Here is a 22133-nt window from a genome sequence, read left to right as displayed (position 1 = left end):
AACAGTAATAATGCATTTCCACAGGCGGTAAAAATATTCTAGACTCTTCCCTTCCAATGCTCACTGTTTACTTCCTCTGCACTTCCCCTTCCTGCCTCCCTGTTTGCCGGTCAGTTGATAGTGGGCCTCAATGGGGGTGAGTTAACCCACTCTTTCCAGGGTGTTTTACTATCGAGCTCCCTCCAGAGGGTGGGAATTCTATAGGGAGGGCTATGGGTGGGACTTCAATTTAATTCTTAAAACAATTCTTGAGCCATTAGTCTATTCTGGGCACCATGCCAGATTATCAGGGATTGGAAGGTGGATGCTAGGGCCCTAGCACTGGGGGTGCGGGGGGGACGGTTAAGGTTCAGTTTCACTGGGTCAGTCTCTTTGTAAACACCTGTGAACTCCACACGTCCCTCTTTCTTTCAGGCAGCAGAATCCCATGGTAGCCAGGTGGGTGAAGGAGAGCAAGGACACCCCACCTGCCTTGAAGAAGACGCCTTCTGACCTGCTGAGGGAGTGACAAGGTAGTAAAGAGTCTGAGGGCACAGGGTGTTGAGAGGGAGGGAAAAGGTGTTTACCCTTTAATGTGGTCCACCAGCCACTCTTCCGCAGACGGATACTAAAACCGAGACCTCTGCTCCAGAGGCTCTGGGTCTTGTTCCCCCTTTAAGACCACCAATCTTGGGTAGCTATTGGCGTCCTTACCTCCAACACCAGACATGCAGAAATGCAACAAAAGAGCTTTCAGCAGAAAGAGGGAAAAGATCCAGCTCATCCCAAGCCTGGCACATTGTCCCTTTTAAAGAGAGGTTAGAACAGAAGCTTCATGGCATTGCTTTCGTGTAAACAGGGCCAAGTTTTCCAGAATCTGGCAGACAGCTGAGCTTGGAGCTTTGCTCTCATGCCCGCAGGACACTTGTGTGTCACTCACACTTGAAAAGTTAAGCCTCTGTTTTTATTTCCATGGATTGAATGGCATGCACTTTCCCCTAGCAGTTTGTCTCTCTCTTTGTAAAGTGCATGTGTTTACTTGTACATAAGCTGCATTTGTTTTTGGTGTTGCTCCTGCTCTGAGCTTGACTAGGCGTTCGGGCATGGCGGCATGGCGTTTTGTTCCCAAGCTTTCGTGGTGGGCACTTTCCTCTTAGTTCCTGAGAATTGCTGCTGAGGAGCTGATAAAGCCCATGCTCGTCAGGTATATCCTGGATTTTTCTTCTAAATTGACCTCCAAATAAGTGGTTAGGCTTCAACAAGAAAAACAAATTGTGAAGAGCTTAAGGTCCTTCTTTGCAATGAAAATGAAAAAGTAACTTTCCTTTCTAAGAAAAAAAAAAATCATTTCAAAGGCCATTCAGTAAATGACATGCTCTTAATAAAACAGGAAAATAAAAAAGTGCAACAACTCCTGTATCCCCAAGAAGCGTTAGCCTCTGATGGATGGTTTCAGTTTCCTTGAAAGGGTTTGCCCAGAAGATTACTTCCAAAACTCCTATTGAGGTAATGCTGCTCTAACAGCAAAGATTATTGCATGAATCACAGACCACTGTATCCAGTTCCTTTTTAAATGGATATTTAAATGGATATTTTAAATATCCTTAAAATACCAAAGAGAAGAAAAAAATGCCAATCAGGTAGATTTACCCTGTAATCACTCATATTATCCTTTTCAAAGAATGCAGGGTGACTGATTTCAGTCACCAGGCAGGTAGTATAAGGGGATGTACAGCCTCACACCCAGCTTGTTCCTGTCTGTTGATGCAGGATGGAACATTCCCTGGGACTCAGCGTGCAAGCCCAGCTTCTAAGTGGGTCTGTTCTGCCACAATGTCGGGTGAACTGTTCTTTATCTTTTTACAAGAGATTCCTGTGTTGGTTCTAGTCAGTTCTAAAGCAGTGAGGCAGAAATTTCGTGACACACCTAAATGTCATACCTAATATGACATTTTGATAACCAACATATCAGCCAAGGTATTAATAATTATTAACTATTTACTATAATTATTTACTATGTGTAATTATTTACTATGTAATTATTTACTATGTGTCTGTTGTGTTGGTTGGTTGATAACTTAGTCTTTTCCAATGTCATCAAGAAGTAAGGGAGGTTATGGATTCTAAATTATTCATGGGATTGGGGAGGAAATGAATTTCTGTTACAGAGAATGCCACACAAAAGGGTAAGCTTTTAAAGATTTTATAATATTACCAAAATTTTAAAAATATGTATTAATATTCAGGGCGCCTGGGTGGCTCAATTGGTTGAGCATCTGCCTTCGGCTCAGGTCGTGATCTCAGGGTCCTGGGATTGAGGCCCACAACAGGCTCTCTATTCAGAGGGGAGCCTACTTCTCCCTCTCCCTCTGCCTGCCACTCTGCCTACTTGTGATCTCTCTCTCTCTGTCAAATAAATAAATAAAATCTTCTAAAAATACGTATTAATATTCTCTATTGTGATATCAAAACTGTCTTATAGATGGTACATTTTAGTTATATTAGTACCGACCCTAAGCTCAGTCAACTTATTTTTAACTTTTCTGAAACTGGAAATCTGTGTTATCCAGCTATACATAAATATTCATAATCCTCACTAGGGTAGATGCATGTGAGTGTGATCTCACAACGAGAAGATTGGCATCATTTTTTGATCATAACACTTTGTTTTGGCACTTTCTAGCTATTATCTCATTCAACCATCACAAAAACCTGAGGAGTATGTTGTATTTCCATTTTACAGATTAGGGGCCTGAGATCCAGAGACGTTAAATAGCTTCCCCCAGGGCACACAGCAAATAAATTGGAGTCCGTGCTACTCACTCCTACTGTCTTCCTCATATACTAGTAGACTAGTCTTGCCTTCCAAATTCTCCTTTCTTATATATGTCTATATACATTCCTACATATTTCATGGGATTATCCTATTTCTGTTTTCTGGATGTTCTACCACATGTGACAGTAAGGAACATCTTTCTTTGCCATTTCCTTAGGTGGTCCCGATAGCCTGACAATGGACGCCATTCACATCAGCATGTCCAGTGCTCCCCTGGCGAAGCACACGGCAGGAGCCGGACTCAAGACCAACAGACCCCGGGTCATGTCCAAGAGTGGGCACAGCAACGTGAGAATTGACAAAGTGGATGGCATATACTTACTCTATCTTCAAGATTTGTGGACAACCGTCATTGACATGAAGTGGAGATACAAGCTCACCCTGTTTGCCGCCACCTTTGTGATGACCTGGTTCCTTTTTGGAGTGATCTACTATGCCATTGCATTTATTCACGGTGATTTAGAACCAAGGGAGGACGTTTCAAATCACACTCCCTGCATCATGAAAGTGGACTCTCTCACTGGAGCGTTTCTTTTCTCCCTGGAATCCCAGACAACCATTGGCTATGGAGTCCGTTCCATCACGGAGGAATGCCCTCATGCTATTTTCCTGTTGGTTGCTCAACTGGTCATCACAACCTTGATTGAGATCTTCATCACGGGCACCTTTCTGGCCAAGATCGCCAGACCCAAAAAGCGGGCAGAGACCATCAAGTTCAGCCACTGTGCCGTCATCACCAAGCAGAATGGGAAGCTCTGCTTGGTGATTCAGGTGGCCAACATGAGGAAGAGCCTCCTGATTCAGTGCCAGCTCTCCGGCAAGCTCCTCCAGACCCATGTCACTAAGGAGGGGGAACGGATTCTTCTCAACCAAGCCACTGTCAAATTTCACGTGGACTCCTCTTCAGAGAGCCCCTTCCTCATTTTGCCCATGACATTCTATCACGTACTGGATGAGACAAGCCCCCTGAGAGATCTCACACCCCAAAACCTGAAGGAGAAGGAGTTCGAACTCGTGGTCCTCCTTAATGCCACTGTGGAATCCACCAGCGCAGTCTGCCAGAGCCGCACATCTTATATTCCAGAGGAGATCTACTGGGGCTTTGAGTTTGTGCCTGTGGTTTCTCTCTCAAAAAATGGAAAGTACGTGGCTGATTTCAGTCAGTTTGAACAGATCCGAAAGAGCCCGGATTGCACCTTCTACTGTGCGGATTCTGAGAAGCAGAAACTTGAGGAGAAGTATAGGCAGGAGGATCTGAGGGAAAGGGAACTAAGAACTCTTCTGTTACAACAGAGCAATGTCTGATGGTGGTGGTCGCCCTGGGTTTAACTCTGTGAGCTCTTTCCATGTCAGAGCTCCCTTTGAAGGCACAGGTCACCATGCAAATGAGAATGTGTGGATTCTTTCTAAAAAACTATACGGACATACAAAATCCATTTTTTCCCCTTTGATCTGACACTTAAGCAAGCATTTCCACGTTTGAGAAGGTTCCTTTTTAAAAGTCTTTGTCTGAAGCAAACTCTCAAAATTCCTACTTTCTAAAATGGGGCTATATTTTCAAAAACTCGGTGTAGGGCAATTAAAATAATGTCATGTCCAGTGGACAGACATTTAGCCATGCTGGTGTTGAAAGGATATGCACTTCTATGCAGTATATCAGCTATAACTTAAGGTATTTGTTCAAAACAATTTTCAAAGATGTTATGGCTGGAAGTTGAAATGTGAAATGTGAAATGTTGAAAGTTCGTATCCTTTTATGTCATATCTTTACAATACCCTCTTTTCAAGCAGGGAAATGCTATCTTTAATGGAGTCTATCTGGTAACAGAGTCAAGGGGACTTTGTACTCACAAAAAAAATATTTCCATTCTTACCTGTTTTTCATCAGATTTAATTGTACAGAGTGAAACTGAACAAATCAGGAGTTAATAGTTCTGAAAATATATATGAATGGAGTGGACTTTTTTGGTCACAGTAATTTTCTGTTTTCTATTCAAAAAGTAGCGTACAACCCAGCAGCATCAGCACCATCCAGGAGCTAATTAGCAGTATCGACTCCGAGGCCCCACCCAGACTTAGAGAACCAGAGTCTGCATCTTCACGAGACCTCCAAGTCATTCGTACACAAATGAAAGCCTGGAAAGTGTCCACTCTGGAAGGTTTTCAAGGGAACTTTCTGAAGCCACAGCACCCTCTGGGTCCCAAACCCACATGGCCTCCAGACCTGTCCTTCTTTCTTCAGCTTATTATTATGGGCCAATATTGTTGTCAGACACTTCATTCTTTGTCTGTTAAAATGCCTTGTTTGCCAAAGAACTGCCCCTGATGCCCCAAGATTGAAAACAATTGCTTGAGAGTCATGGTTGTCTCACTCATGCTAAGCACATGTTTGTTGACTATAGTGAGCACAAAAGAAAAATGAAGCCACATTACAACTGGAAATTTGCTCAGATGTTGAAGTCCACAAGGTTGAACAGGGCCATAAGGACCAAGAAGAGCTGAGGAATTCATGTACTGATGACTCCTTGCAGCATGAACGAAGTTTGGTAATCTGATATGTAAAGAACACCCTCAGTATCTAAATAAATCTCATGTAACTGATTGGAACAGGGTAACATTTTCGCTCTTGGCAGAACTTAGGGGCCAGGAGCCACATTTCTTTAGGGCGAAGAATATGCATGGGTGGGGATTGGCTGTATGAGTAAAGGGCGAATTCTCATTTCATTCAGACCAGGACAGACTTGTGTATTCACTCACAAAGAATGTGACTGTAGGTGGGTAGGCACTGAATAGGCATACTCGGGAGCCCACATACATGTACACACAGGCACGCACACACACATGCAGGCACTTCCTGGCTTTTCAAGCATAATTGTGGAAGTTGAAAGATGTTTGCAATTAAGAGAGCAAGTCCTCAACAAATATATTCACGTATGTTTTATTCTATAAAAATGGGGATGCTGGGGCTCTGATAAAAAGCGGAAATTAATCTGGATTCAGGTTATCAGTGAAATAGGGTTTAGCTCAGTGGTAGAGCATTTGACTGCAGGTTCTCAGTGAAAGGATACTACGGATTATAGCTAACGTGACCATATATTTAGGCTACCACAGTTTCAAATGTCCTTCCACGGAAGAGAAGTGTGGCTGGAACCCCTGACCTGGACCCAAATGTCTAACACAAATGTCAAAACAACAGGAGTAGAGTTAGTTCTAGAGGCCTAAAGGGCAATTTCAAAGCACGAGAAGCTTTTTTCTTTTATTATTCAGGAATCTTTTCTCTCTTTCTGTTGATAATTTAATGGCAGATTGTTTTAATTTCTTAAAGAAATTATGTTTGTTTAGTTAGACATTAGCTCTTTTAGTTATTATATGTGGTTTTTTATTGTCTCTTGTGCTATAATGGACAGGAAAATAATGCCACAGGCATGTTTACAGGCTTTCTGTTGAGCTATTAAATTCCTTACACAGGATTTACATCAGTGCTAATTTGAATGTGATCAAGATTAGGAATCTTGCATACTTACACTGCATTTGGCACACTGATGTAGTGTGAGATGGAGAAAGCTTTTGTTTATTCATTTAACATATCTACTTCAGCCAAATCTGGAGGACTTGATCATTTGATCTTTTGCACTATACACAAAACAAATATGCAGTATCTTAAAAGCCAATACTTGTACAAGTCAATAAATCATATTGTAATATAATATTCTGTAAATAGTCCTAAACCTGCATCTGGTTTGAAAGTTAGCATTTCCTTACTTATTATTTCTTTATACACAATACTCTTGTGTTAACATACTAACAAAAGATATTAGGTGGCAAACATTTGATTATATCTGGAAGTCTTTTGACTGAAACAGATGCTTGCTCAACACCTAACTAAGAAGTAATCAAACTAATGGAATATTGTTGACCCAAAAAGGCTTTTGCATTTTGAAACATCTCCAATGCATCAAGCCTTCTCAGGGAGACCATTCAAAAATGTCATGTTCCATTCGAAAAACCACAAAGTAAATAGCAGCTCATCAGTGTAATCGGCAAGCTGTGTCTTATTTCAATAAGAAAATGTATTATACGTGCATGGTACCTGATAGTCAATGGTCCCAGACAGCATAGTCAAGATTCACTCACTGATCCTCCCAAGAAGCCACCTTTGGAGTCTGGGTGCAGTCACATATTGTTGTTCTTTTTCTCACGCAGGGGGGGATTACAGTACCAGACAAGACTCCAGACATGTAAAATAACTGGTGAAAAGTGAAAAATGCCATGAACAAGTGGACCAGATTTTGAGATGACTTTAAATGATGATTCATTAGATGTTTCTTTGAATTGAATTTTCTTTTTAAATTGATGGTGATTTTGATACCATTAAAAGTAAATTAAGATCTGAAGAAGTGACACTTCTACTCCTGTATGACTCTCTCTCTTCCTTGGATCCTCAGCACTCGTATCATCTGGAGAAAGAAGGAAAGAAATGTAAGAAGCAGGGCATGCATGAGGCCTCTGCACTGGGAGCTCAGTAAACGATCATCCTACCTTTCGGGCTTGATTCTGTATTTTGTCACTACAGTCAAAGGGTCAGGCATTGGACCGTGGGCATGATGAAGACTGCTAATCTCTCAATCTTGGTTTTTCATTCTTTCTCAACTTCTCTTTGCCTGATAAACATTTGAAGCGAGTCATTTTGAATGTAGGCTATTTTATCCAAGCTTTCTGGGATGGTATTCTTTAAAATGAAATGTTAGCATTTCAAGTCCTGATTTCCATGTTCTGTGGTGCGCACTTGAATCCCAGCATTTGATTCTGGATAAATCCAAGATGCACCTAGTTTTCGTCCTCCGGGAAGATACACTTGAAAGTCTAAAGTTTAACATTTCACTCCTAATTGATTAACTGCCTACATTTAACCCTCTGTGAACTTCAGTTCATCTTTATTCAGAATGGGCTGCCCACCCCTCCTTGGGCTTCTGGATAGCAATTTTCTTAGCCTTTAAGAAACACTGTTGGTTTAAGTCCAATTTTTCCCCCAAAGTTTTCCTCTGAATAATTACTGAGAAAGAAACAGGAGTCAGAAATAAGGCTTCAGCCAGTTCACTTCACCTTCATCCTCTGTTGGTTCTGCCGAGCTCAATTTCCTTTCTATTTAACGTGTGCTTCCCTTTTTTTTCTTCATCTTTGTTACCTGCCCTATCAATCAAATTATCTTGTGGGTTAAAGAGAATTAAGTCAAATTAGTAATTTGGGAACATTTACATAGCCAAAATTTGGGGACAGGGATTTTTATGTTTCAGTTGGTATGTTGCCGGTGTAGAAGAAATAAAAAACCAAGAAAGAGCTAGTAATTGCAATTGACAGTTAATTCCTAATTAAATTATAATAATTGATTGTGGAAGTCAAAGGACAGACTGATACAGGAGTACAAAAGCCAAAGACGTCATGTGTGGAGGGAAAGCCATGTAACTCTGCATAGTAATGATAATACCAGAGTGAAGAATGCCAGGCATGCTGTGTCTACAGGATATGTCTTGTATTTAATTATTTTTGTCCTGCATCCTGTATGAACTTTATTAAGAAGCCGTAAATGTTCTGTATTCATCCCCCCCCACACACAAAAATGACAAAATTGCACAGCTGATTAGTAAAATACTTCAAATTTAACCAAATGTCTTGTATTTTTATTTGCTAAATCTGACAGCCCTGCAGAGAGTACTCACATAGTCCCAAGCTATGCCCATCTCTAGAACAGCAACAAACAGATGCCCCTTCCTTTGGAAGCAACAGTTTTCACACAAGTGGTAATAAAGAAGGGGAGTATTCTAGAAAGATACTCCGCTGGCTTGACCCATTCATAAAGGTAAATTTCAGCAGAACACGGAGGGCCCCGATACATTCTGTGCAGTGCGAAACAGCATGTTCTTCGAGGCTGTCTATCAAAGAAGGGCCTCGAATGATGGGTTCAAAGTCCTTGGCCACAGGGTATACAGGAGTCCTGGCTTTCAACCCCTGCTGGAGAACCAGGCCCATGGTTAGGGTGGATTCCTAATGACTGCTGGGTAGGCAAAGCCAAAATTGGGGAAATCAGCTGAAAAGTCCATCTCCAAGGTTTGCTTAGTGGCTCCCACTTCATGATGGTTAACTTCACTTCACAAGGGCTCCGCTTCATTCAAGGCCAAACCATATCTAGAATCCAGGCCTCCCTACCCCCTTAAGATGCCCAGTTTCACCCCTCAAAAATACTCAAGTAAAGGCAGAATCCTCTCAAAATTAGACTCCAAGGGAGCTATCATAATTGATTATAGAGTACATTTCCCTAAAATAATAATAATAATAATAACAATAACAATAGTAATAATAATAAAGTAACAGAAGTTGTTGACTCTGAGCTAGGAAATATGACCTCTTAGCTTATCATTACTATTACTGTTATTGTTGCAAATGTCCTTAATATTATGGAAAAAAGTAAAAAGCTTCCAAGAAGGTGATTGGAGGGGAATTCAAAAGAGTGATTTCTTTTTCATTCACCATAATTTAACTCTATTCTTTCATCTGTAATCAAATCTTAAGATTAAGGATGTTGTATTAAATCAGGAAGCATGACTATATCAGGGACTTTTTACAAAAACAAACTTCTAGATCGCCAGAGGAAACTGTGTTTGTGTGCTGACAGAGTATTAAATAGCAGGCAGGACAGGAAGGCAGGATAACAGCCAACTTGGATCTATTTTGGAAGAATTATTTCTGTAGGGTGTCATGGAATTGTAAGTTACAAAAAGTATGCTTTGGTAAACAAACATCTCCGTTCCAAAAGGACCCACTCCAAAATACCACTCGATCAAATTCACGAGAATGTTATGGAGGTCAAAATTCCAAATGACATGCAGATTTTACAAGCAAACAGTCCCACCACTTATAAACCCTGGCAGTATGTGCATAGCAAAATCGTGATCATGCCTCAGTCTCTTGCTACATACAGCATGACGTCTGATTGCTACACCATGCCACAGGATGAGTGTCCTTGCTTCCCTCTGACTTTTGAACCTGTCTTACACTTGGATTTGCTTAAGCAGAATCATGACTTACATTTCTCAGGATTGAGTTACTGTGGGTGGATTTTGGAAATTTCACACGAACGGATACGTACACTATGTCACCACCAAGCCCAATCGGACTATGACCAATCAGCTTGAAATATATACTTTCATATTCTCCAAACCCACACCTCTATTCATCAAGGTATTTCTTGTTTTCATAGGTATCTCCTCCCTTTCCTGTTTATATATGGAATCTCACTAGTCTGTGAAACAATAGCAAGTACAATAAAGCTCATTTTACAGTCTGGAGTTTCTTTTCATTGCATTGGAATGGTAACGGTGTCACAGTGGCATTCTGGTGGAGAGAGACCTAGTATTTCCCTGGACAGCTCAGAGGCTGTTTCCAATGACAGCAACTACAATAATTTGGGACTGAGTAGGTCCTAAAACCTTGTGAAGATGGGGTTATCTGTCAGGGCCTGAAAGAATGTATTTTCCTTCCTTTTTAAAGAAAAGAAAATAATCCTAATGCTAACCCTGTCTTCTTTCTTCTTTTTGCCTAAATGCTCTAGTAGTCATTTCACTTTTGTCACTGATTAAAGATCTAGTAACTATTGAACAACATCCTTTCAGCACCTCATCCCTTAACTAAGTCCCTCATGTTCCATTGCTCTTTTATTTTGATGGATTAAAAGAAAGAAAACGCATGGTTATGTAACTAGAGACATCAGTCTGGATGTAACTTGGAACAACACAATGACTTAAAAGCCACATAGCAGAGATAGGCACTGGAGACAGCTATTGTCCTGGAAGCACCTTGCAAGGAAAACATACACACACAAACAGCAGAGTAGCATCCATAGCTCCAAACCTGCAACAGGTGTCTCTTGGGAACTTTCTCTTTTGGAATCTTGGCCCATCCACTCCAGTGTTCTCAGTGGTGGCAAGACTGTTCTTTGAGCGAGAATGTGATGGTTGGAAATAAAGAAGACTGGTGTATATAGTAAGAAGTCAAATTTGAGGATGCTGTCTGGGCAAGAAAACCAAATGTTTTCCAGAAAGTGCACAGTAATTTGGAATACAGTAATGAGATTCAGAAGCAGGAAATGTTTTATTAATTTCTATTTGCACTGAATTTCTCAGACCCATATTTTTTCTACCCCATTATCTCAAGAATCTTCTTGCCCTTGTGGGGTCAAAGAATTGAGCTCTCCGTGTCCAAGACATAAGATAGCTGTGCCTTTACCATACCATACCCCTGGGGTAGTGAATACAGGCATTTGTCACAGCAGCATGGGAAAATTTGCTTCTGGGCTGGAAACAAGGCATCCTGGCAGTTGTCATTTCTCTTCTCAGAAATCCTGGGTTTTGGTAACCTGCCTTCAAAAATGTCAGACAAGCAAGTTTAATGGTTTAGTGTTTCATGTAAAAGTCCATATTCTTCCTGGAAATTCTTATTCATTTGAGTTGTTTTGCCAAGTTTTCTATATCTTTACTTGAATTTAACATATCCCTTATAGTGCTTAGCCTGTAGTATATCTAAGTGTCCCAAATGTTATTTTCACCTGAAGACCACTTTCTGTATTTCTTAGTTGGCCTTTCTGAGTCTGTGAGAAACTCTTGCTCTTGACAGCACACATTCCTATAAACTCCCTTGACATGTGATTTAAAGATCTACCACAACAACAGACTCAAGTTTTACACCAACACAGAACATTGTGTGCTTTTCCTTACCCCTCCACCCAGTGCATCTGGCTGACCTGCTACATGTGAAGCATGTTGTAGCATGTTCTATTGTCAGTATGTTTCTTTGGCTCACACAACACACACATGCACACACACACACACACACATGCTTCATGACTTCTGGCCACCCCTTGAATTTGCAGAGGATAAACCATACTATGTTTGTAGGGTTCTGAACACTTCAACAACATTGAAAATTTACTAGTCCACTATATACCTGGTGATGGACATGTCTGGTCACCTTTAATTTACCGGAGAAGGACCCCACTGCTCATCCAGTATGACCTAGGAAGTCAGTTCAGCCATCTACAGTTTTGCTTCTCGCTCTCATGTACATTCCCCTAAATTTACAACATAGAGTGTCATTATGGAGCTGATTTCCAAATGGCATAGGTCAAAATTAGGCAGAATGGATTACTCAGGGAAAGCATAAGGCTGGGAGTCTGGTTGAACTCTGGTTGAACTCCTAACATGTTTCAAGGGGCCTATTATTCAGGAGCTGAGCACACAGAATAAGGATCTGGAAGACAGAAAGGACATCCCGCAATCATCCTGGAAGGAAAGAACAGAGGGGTATGAGTGCCACTCACCAAGACTGAAACAGAATCCATAGCCCTGCTGCTCACTCAAGTAGGGACAAACAGCTGAAGAATTGTTCTGGGGGTGGCCAGGATTAAAAAATCCTGAAGGAAGGTCATGGTGATCAAGCAAATATACCTCATTTGATTCAAAGTTCTTTATATTCACTGTCGTAATGAATAATTTCATCATCTCTCCTTAACATAGGTAAGCATTGTTAGGATCCCCATTTTACAGAAGATAAAACTGAGGCTCTGAGAAATTAAGTAACTTGCCCAAAGTTACATAACTACTAAGTGATAGAGCCAGGAGTAAAACCCAGAACTGACCAAAGTGAAAGCCTGTCTTCTTCCCCAGGCCCTATCCTGCATCCTGGGTGGGTCCTTTCATGAGACATCTGAAAGAGCCTGGGGGATTTAGTGGTTGATGTTTTTGGAGCAAAGCAGGATTTGCTTGGCCCTCAAGTGTTTTTGCCAAGTGAAATCAAATGCATAGTTGAGCTGCTGTGTCACCACAGCCCTGGCCTATGAGTGCCAAATTGATGCTGAAGAATAGCAACTCAAATCATCAGGGATTTTTCTCAAGAGTTGACTACCATGGATGGGGCGGTATATATCCAACCGGTTTTTTTGCTGAGTTCTAAAGACCTGAGTTGTAAGAATTGATACTGGGGTCTTCAGTAACTTCATATGCCCCTGAAACTCTAAGGTGTATAATCACTTCAAGATCTTGACTGATGGAGCAAGAGACAAAGACAGTTTTGTAGGTATCAGCAAACACTACAGAATCAGTGGAACTCTCTGGAACCTGATACTGAGTAAAATGAGGCCTGTCGGGGACAAGTGACCGGCCCCAGCACATGCCATCACCACTGTAAAAATGACCAGGGTTGGGGTGGGAGTGAGCAGGACCCAGACACCAAGAAAAGCTAGAAACACAAGATCACAAGGGAGTCCCTAGGAGTGGTCTGTGGAAGGAAGTTCCAATGGATGGGTCCCGACACCAGGGAAGACAGGTGGGCAAATCTCGCCATTTCATGGGCAAAGGGGAGGAAAGGGTGGTATGAATCCACAACAGAGGATGAGATCAAGGGAGTGAAGTTTCAGAAGCAGGCCCCCAGTCCCAGGGTCTCTAAATCAGGAGCAGAACCCTGTCCTAGCAAGGAGCCAATGAAGAAGAAAAGCAAGGCAAATCTTATTTCTGGAACAAAAAACCTGAGGCTGGAACTCCAGAACAAAGAGGCTGCCCGAGATAGGAATGAAACTGGGTAAAATATTGTGGCTTCCTCCCTAGAAAGAAGGGTTCAAAGTGAGCAGGACCTGGATCAATGTAGACTTGGTGAGGACCCAATAGCCCATCATATCTTCACTTCTCCTGAGTAAAAGTCAGAGCTGGAAACCAGAGCTCATGCTTCAGAGCTCCCTAAGGCAAAGCTGGGAGGCCGGGAGACAAGCCACACCCTTCCAGATATACTGTGTAATTTACTGACAGAAAAAGTGGTTCCTTGCTTCACTAAATATTTGCTCAGCCAAACCAAACACTTTAATAATCACCTGATAACAAAGCCACGTCCTTGGAGTGTTATGACCTCCATATTAGTACTGATTTGACAACATTCCTTGCACTAAGGAGTTAAAAGCAGATTCCTGAAAGAGCCACGCTTTTCATATTCTTTTCCTAGGGCTGCAGTAACAAACTGCCCCAGACTTGGTGGTTTAGAGCAACCGAAATTTGTTGTCTTGGTTCTCGAGGCATGAGTCTGAAATCAGTCATCAGAGCTATGCTCACTCTGTAACCTGTAGGACAGTTTTCTTCCTGACCTCTTCCAGCTTCGGGGAACCCCGGAAATTCCTTGGTTTGTGTTTGCACCTCTCCAGCCTCTGCCTTGTCTTCACATGGCCCCTCCCTGTGTCTTCATATCTTCTCTTCTCAATGTATGTCTTTCCCTTTTCTTTAATGGCACAAGTTATATTGAATTAGGGACCACTTATTGAGCTCATTTTGATTTGATTACCTTTGTAAAGACCTTATTTCCAAATAAGGTCACATTCTGAGGTACCAGGAATTAGGACTTCCACATATCTTTTTTTTTTTTTTTTTTCCAAAAGTACTTTACTTATTTGGAGAAAGCTCATGGAAATCATGCATCCTGGAATGTAAGCCTTGGGTTAATTTAGACTGTCATTTCCACATATCGTTTTGAAGGGAAAATTCAATCTATAACATTCTTCTTTCCTATCGATTTCATCACCAGCTTGTCTACACTCAACCTTCCTCTTATTCTCCTCTTTGGATGAGATAAAGGCTCCCCTCAGTTATACTGACTGTCCTGACTCTCATGGTGCTGTGTAACAGACCAAGCAGACCTCTAGCAGATGTTCTGTGGTGATTTGATCATAGCTGTGTGCAAGCTATGGCAGGAGACACTCTTAAGACTCTCCTTCCAAGAGGGTTTCTGGCTCTCAGTGTAGACAACAAAAAGTCTTCCTTCTGGGAATCCTTTCCTCTGCTTCATACACAGGAAGACTTTTTGACACTGGTTTTCAAATAGTCAGAGACTAGCTATAGCCTCTACAAGTTCATCATACACTGGGCTCTCCACCACCCCAACCGCTATCACAAAGAGCTTGCTGATTTCCCAAGACTTGAAAGTACTTGATTTTTAGATGCATTTCATAATTCTGTGTCTGCAATTTTTTGGCTTTTTGTGTATCCTGCTACAAAGGTTAGGAAAAACCTTCCTTTCAATTAAGGCATACTTAGTGGAGGCAGCTCTACAGCGACCAACAGTGTAGAAGCTAAAGGATACCTGATAGGTTCTTGCACTTGCATCATTCTGCTGAATCAAGTGACATCACATGTTCTGAGAATGATGATCTTACACATGCTTTCATTCCCAAACCATCTCCTACCCCAGTGCTGGAAAACTGAGACCCACCTTGCTTCTCCCATCTCTCTCCACCAGCATCTGATCCATTGCCAGTCCCTGCCCACGGCACCCCTGACATGGCTCTCATTCTGTCACTCCACCCTTCACTCAGGCCACCATCTTCCCTCATCTGATTTTTCTGAAAAGTTTTGCAGCGGTTGTACTGTCTCTAGCCTTTTTCCTTTCTATAATCCACCCACCACGCTGTACTCAGGGTGGTTGTTCTAGAATGGATGACAGTAAAATATGATCATATTACATCCTTACACCAAACCTGACTCTTCAAAATAAAGGTCATGGGTCCTAAAATGGGGTTGATGGCTTTCTGAGGTCTGGCTCTTCATAACCTCCCCCATTGTCATTCCTTTGCTTTGCACTCTGTCTTCAAACTTCCTGAACCATGCGCAATTCCCTGCATGCTTCCTCCTCTTTCCAGCCTCTAGGCTTTTGGTTATGCTTCTCCCTCTGTCTGGGATGTCCTTGGCCAAGTCCTGCTAGGTCTGCTCACTACCTTGTATGAACTACTTTCTTGACAATGCCTATGATATCTTTGATAAGGGCTCCAGGCCACTCTACTGACTCCCCATAATGCATAGCTCCTACCTCTCGGAAGGCTTCCCTGACAAGTGACAAAACTTACCATGCTCTAGATAACAGTCCACAACTGCTCAGCTGTATCTCCAGAGCCAGGCCTTGCAACTGGGCCGTTCCCAGTCCTTGGGTCACCAGATAAGTGACTCAACATGGGTTCTTCTGATAAAACTAGGGTGGGGTGTGGTAAGATAATGAGACATTTGCCTTGTGTGCTAAATGTAAGGGGTGCTGAAAAGCTAAGTAATCCAGACAAATATTTTGAAGCAATGTTTTTTAAAATTAAAATTAATGCAAAAAATCTATGATGGACAAACTATCAAAAATTTAAATAAAGATAGCATCAAAAAGAGTGCTCAAAGAAAATTCTGTAGCTTTAGGTCTTTATTTTAGAGAAGAAAGGCCTAAAATCAATTATTTAAACTCTAGCCTCAAGAAGTTAGAAAAAGAATAGTAAATTGAACCCAAAATAAATGGAAGGAAGGAAATATCAAAAACAAGACAGAAATCAATGAAATAAAAAAATACACAAACAATAGTTCTATTTGAGGTAACAAATTCAACCTCCCACAGATAACAGCTATATGTGCTGGGAAAAAAATACATAAAATCAGTTATCCAAGGAGTCTACAGAGTGAACGGAAGCATGTGAACCCTTGAAGAGAGTTGAAATTCACAAGAAGCAACAAACATGGGGGAAGTTCCCATCTTTTCTGCATTGCCCTAAGGCAATTGCAGTTGTGGTACATCATAGGTCAACTAAAATTTCTACAAAAAGTAACCATTATTCTGGTTCAGGAGAGAAGAGTAGTTGCCCAGGGGAACCAGGGTTACTAGAGGGTGGCAAAAATCTAAGAAAGGAGGGAGCATGGAATGGGAATCCTTAACTGTGTGCATAAAATCTAGAAAAGTCAGTGGGAGACAACTGAACCACTCACACATGGGGCAGAGAGCAAAGTCCAGACAGAGAACATAGGCACCACATAACTACAGGTGAGATCAAGTTTGAAGTGTAATCTTAGCCAAGTTGTTGCCTGTTAAAAGAAGAGCATCAGCACACTTTATAAGAACAGAATTCAGAGTCTCTACGACATGTCCTTGACAATGTTCAGGATACAGTCCAAAATTAAATGACATATGAAGAACCAGAAAAATGTGACCTGGACTCAAGAGAAAAGATAATTAACAGAGGTTGACCCTGAGATGACTCAAAATGTTAAAACTGCTCAATGAGGTAGAGAAAATACAATGGTGATGAATGAAAAAATAAGAAACCTCACTAGTGACATAGAATATATAAATAAGAACCAAGCTGAAATTTTGGAACTAAAAAAATAAAATATCTAAAATAACAGATTTATAATGGCCTGAATAGCAGAATGGAAGTGAAAATGAAAAGGATAGGTAAACTTGAATATATCACAATTATCCAAACTAAAGAAAAGAGAGACAACAGACTTTTTAAAAAGTAACAGAGCCCAGGGACCAGTGGGGTAATGTTAAATGCCTACTATAGAGGCAAGCAGAGACCCAGTCATTCCATTTTTAGGCATTACCCAAGAGAAATGAAAACCTACATCCACTCGAACATGTATACATCATTGTTCATAGAATATTTATAATAGCCACAAAATCTGTGAACAGCTTAAATGTTCATCAATAGGTGAATGGGTTAACAAAATGTGATCTATGTGTACAACAGAATATAATAAAAAATTAATGCTCTACTGCTGAAGACAACAATACAGATGGATCTCAAAGTCGTTACGATGAGCAAAAGAAGCCAGATAAAGAGAATACATACTGTTTTATTCCAATAAAATTCTAAAATATCCCAAATAATATAGTAACAGAAAGATAATCAGATGTTGCCTGGGGTCAAAAGTGGAGAAAGAGGGACGCCTGGGTGGCTCAGTTGGTTGGACGACTGCCTTCGGTTCAGGTCATGGTCCCGGGGTCCTGGGATCAAGTCCCACATCGGGCTCCCAGCTCCATGGGGAGTCTGCTTCTCCTCTGACCTTCTCCTTGCTCATGCTGTCTCTCACTGTCTCTCTCTCAAATAAATAAATGAAATCTTTAAAAAAAAAAAAGTGGAGAAAGAGACATAAAGCAAAAAGGCATGAGAAACCTCTTGAGGGTGATAGAAATATTCAGAATTTTTGTTGTATGGGACTCCTGGGTGCCTCAGTCAGTTCAGCTCAGGTCATGATCCCGGGGTCCTGGGATCAAATCCCATGTCAGTTTCCTTACTCAGCAGGGAGTCTGCTTCTCCCTCTGCCTGCTCTGCCTTTTCTTCCTGTTGCTCCCCCTGCTTGTGCTCTCTCCCTCTGACAAATAAATAAATAAAATATTTTTTAAAAATAAAAGGAATTTTTGTTGTGATGATGGTTCATAGTCTTTATCTCAAAGCTAAGGCTTGGAGGTCTGCTATATGACATAGTACCTGTAATTAACAGTACACTACTCTGAAATTTATAAAATGTTAAGAGAATAGATCTCATGCTAAGTGGTCTTACAAAAAATCTCTATAAAATAGGACATAAGGAAACTTTTTGAAATAATGGATTCATTAGAACTTTGGCTGGTGATGGTATCATGTGTGTGCACATGTCCAAACTCATGAAGATGTATGCATTAAATGTGTGCTGTTTTGTATGTCAATTATACCTCAATAAACTAAATACACACACATATACACACACACATACCCCAACCAGGACAATTTAAATGAATGAAGTTATTATATCTTAATTTTCCACAATAAATAGGATTAAAGAATTAGTGTACATGTTAACCACTAGCGAGCTAGTTGAAATGAAGATTCTGATTCACTGGACTTGGGATGCGTCCTGAGGTTTTTCATTTGTAACAAGTCTCCAGGTGATACGGACACTGGTGGTCCAATTCTACACTTAAGGGACCCTGAGACGACATGACTAAACCTACATAAGATACCACCAAGGATTATTTTATAAATCCTTTCCCAATGTGATTAGCATCACCTGTTCCATTCTTATAGAGCTGTGACATGTCCCACAACTTCTCCTATATAGTCGAATCAATCTGTGAGACTCTGATAGAAATAACAATCATATCTGGCATTAACTAAGCACATACTAAGTGTTAGATACTGTTCTCATAGCTGCACAGGAATTTACTCATTTAATCTCAGTGCAAAGGCAGGTGCTATTATTTTTTTCTTTTTTTTTTTTAATTTCTTTTCAGCATAACAGTATTGTTTTTGCACCACACCCAGTGCTCCATGCAATCCGTGCCCTCTCCAATACCCACCACCTGGTTCCCCCAACCTCCCACCCACCCCTGCCCCTTCAAACCCCTCAGATTGGCAGGTGCTATTATTATCCCGTAACAACCAATGTCAAGACCAAAGCACACAGAGTTTCAAGTACTTGTTCAAGATCACCCAGCTCATACCCAGAGGAGGCAGACTCAGCCCCAGGCACTGCTCACATAATCATTGTGTTTTATTGCTTCTCCTCAAAAGAATTATCATCCTACTAGCGCGGCAGGTTCTGGCCTCAAAGTCAGAGCTGCTGATTTGTGCCAAGAGTCTTCCCACTTCGCCATTCTTTATGGAAAGTTTACTATATAAACATCAAATATTTTTTGAGCACTTGCCATGTGTCAGGCTTTATGCACAAGTTGGTGGTGGTCCTGGCGTGGTCCCCTGAAAGTAAGGCATCCATTGGCAGTTTGCTTTTTGAGGAGTTTGCTGATAATTCCCCCCGGCATTCCTCGCCCCTTTCCCATTCTCCTAGTTTTGGTCCTGTGTCAGAGCAGAATCAGCACCACCACACTTTTCCCTAGTGTCTCCTCAGACCAGAGCCCAGGCTGTGGGAGAGCCATGATATGAGCTTCTGGGAACTCGGGTTGCCCTTTAGATCCCTGCTATCCAGGGAATGGAGTGTGTGTTGATCAGATATCAGGAAGAAACTGCTGGGTCTCCTGATAGAAGTCAGGGAAAACTCTGGCATTTCTTCCTAAAGGCCCATCAGACATTTCCATCCAGACAGTATCCAGGGACAGAGCTCACACCCTGGGCTCATCATCCATCCTACAAGAAGTCTCCTGATTATAAATTGTTAAAATTTCCTCTTTTCCTGTTGTCTCAATATACCCACAAATAGGCTGTGAGAACCCCACCCAAGAAATCAGGTGCACCAGGGTGATAAGGCTGGCACCTGCCCCAAGTTCCCTTCTTTGCCCTCCCTGACTGTGACCCCATGACATTCAAACGCAGCAGTAAAACCCCCTCACAGCTTTTGCTGGGGTGCCCCACCTGACCGCACTAAAGGCACTTGTCCACGGGCGTCATTCCCTCTGGGATCCCTACGTGCCTGGTTGAGGTCACTCCCTGGGTGTTTTCCCCATGTGGCGCCTGCAAGCTGTGCCACGCCATGCCTCTCTCCTCCAGGACCTGCAAGTATAATCAATCCTTTCTACTTTCATGTGCCTCTCTGCTGTGTTATTCTGCGCCCCCCAGAGCAGTCACCAGAGAAACCCATTTTAAGTAACATAGTTATTCCTTAGACTACATGGTTCCTGTCCTGCCTGGACTGAGATAAGAGAGCTCCAGGTTCCCAGGGTGAGCCTCTAGCAGCAAAGCTCATAGAAGTTGGGAACTGGGGACGGTGTCCAAAGACATCTGAGTGAAGCACTGACAGTGTCCAGTACAGCACAGGGACCTCTCAGGGCAGCTGGAAGAAGTAGTTTCCTGAAGGGCTAGGTTGTTGCTGATAAGAATGCATCAGCAAGGAAGACAGAACCGAACTGGAGTAACAAGGGCTCTAACCGTAGATCTTTCCCGAGGCAGGGACCTGGTCTGTTGACCTCTCCAAGCCCTCACATTTCTATGAGTCTACCTCAGAGAGTTTTGAGTCTGTTATAATATCAGCCGACAGAGAAGCTGATCCAAGGGGACATTAGCCAGGCCTACTTCCCAGCTGAGGACATGGCTTGAAAACAGACTGGGCAGCTTCCTGGTAGTCCTGTTGCTCTTACCGAACAGTATTTTGGTGAGTTGAGTGTAAATGAATGAGAAACACATGGATTTAATTTCCCTTAAAATTAGGGATGGGTGAGCCCAGCCACAGTGTGGAATTACTGAATGTCTCAAACTATTTTGTTCAAATGCTTTTGGTTCAGAAAAACCAACACCACGGATCTGTAAAGCATGTATCTCTTCATTTATATGAGACTTCATGTATTTTAAAGAGAATTTGATCTGCATATATCAACTTCTTTATACTCCACTTATCAAGATGTTTAATAAAATTTCTTGGAAGTCTGAGAAATACTTTATAACTTTTATTTTCAAACACCTAGCTTGGGAAAAGGAAACAATGGGGAAAGTTTGTGGGAAATTGCATACCAGAAAATGTGGGTTGGGGTTAAAGTTCACACTTTCAGGTAGTTCTAGGACCCAGAACTACATACCCATTAGGTGCACAGTCATAATGTGCTAAAGGAAAATATTCAAAAACCTCTTGGAAAGTGCAGGAAAACATGGGTAAGTTCGAAAAGGACAAGCTTGAAAGAGACTGGAAAGTGTGGTGTCAGATCACTCCAGGTTCCCTCATCTCTATCTGCCAAGCTGTGTATCCTGAGCAGCCATAATAGGATGGAGCAGAACTATGGCATCTTAACATCACCCATCAGCATGGATCTCCACCATTCTCCAGGAATCTCTTTGTTTTATGACATGTAATAAAGAGTTGCTTATGGGCTGCTTAGGAGTGGATGCATGACCAGAGATGGTGGGAGAAATGAGTTACAGATGGTGGGTGTAGAGGGGGAGGAGGGCAGAGGGAATGCCAGCGCCATCTTTGTTTCAGAGATGTGGCTCCAACCAAAGACTCATTAGTCCTAAAGAGCTGTTTGCATCTAAAGCTCAACTTGAGGTTCAAAGGGACCAAGTAATATACAAAGGGGGAAGAGGCTGTTATCTCCCCTTTCATGGAATAGTCTGTTTCCCTTCTGTTGGAAACACAGTATTCACTAAGCCCTAATGGATCTATTTCTGTTCAAAGTGGCATGGGCAGATCATGGAGTGCTGGATGCTGCCCAGCAGGAGAAAGGAAGGAAATGGCAGACTCCTTGGTTATCTGATAAAGTTTGTCTCAAGTTCTCAGGGAGTCTCAGAAAAACAATTTGTAGTGGGGACTTTATGCAGGAACAATAAAATTTACTGACAAAATCCAAAGGATAAGATAACAAGGTGTATTATGGTTACTATATCCCCCATTTTAATCCTCAGGCTGTGTAGAAAGAACATACCTCAGATTACATACCTCTTTAAAACCATGTTTACTCCAGCTTTGAAATTAGAAGACCCTAATGGGGCCATGTGGCAGTGGCAATAGCAGTCATCAATATTCTTAGACTTGCCAACATTTCATAGTCTCTTTTGTAGCTGGGT

The 22133-nt window shown here is 41.7% G+C and overlaps 1 protein-coding gene across 2 annotated transcripts in view; it reads left to right on the top strand.

The window, feature by feature from the left end:
* KCNJ15 (potassium inwardly rectifying channel subfamily J member 15) overlaps window positions 1-8476 on the top strand; it is a 45779-nt gene extending 37303 nt beyond the window's left edge. The window contains exons 2-4 of one of the 2 annotated variants that reach the window (XM_047719929.1): window positions 419-512; window positions 1750-1793; window positions 2973-8476. In XM_047719929.1, coding sequence (XP_047575885.1) covers window positions 1751-1793; window positions 2973-4120 — 1191 coding nt within the window. In that variant the 5' untranslated portion in view covers window positions 419-512; window position 1750 and the 3' untranslated portion in view covers window positions 4121-8476. The remainder of the gene's footprint in view (window positions 1-418; window positions 513-1749; window positions 1794-2972) is intronic. The other variant, XM_047719932.1, reaches the window with a different exon arrangement.
* The last annotated feature ends 13657 nt before the right edge of the window (window positions 8477-22133 follow it).

This window comes from Lutra lutra, chromosome 1 (assembly GCF_902655055.1).
Source record: "Lutra lutra chromosome 1, mLutLut1.2, whole genome shotgun sequence".
In the NCBI taxonomy this organism is placed as follows: Eukaryota; Metazoa; Chordata; class Mammalia; order Carnivora; family Mustelidae; genus Lutra; species Lutra lutra.
The sequence above is the reverse complement of the archived record's forward strand: the minus strand, read 5'-3'. Positions and strand labels throughout refer to the sequence as shown.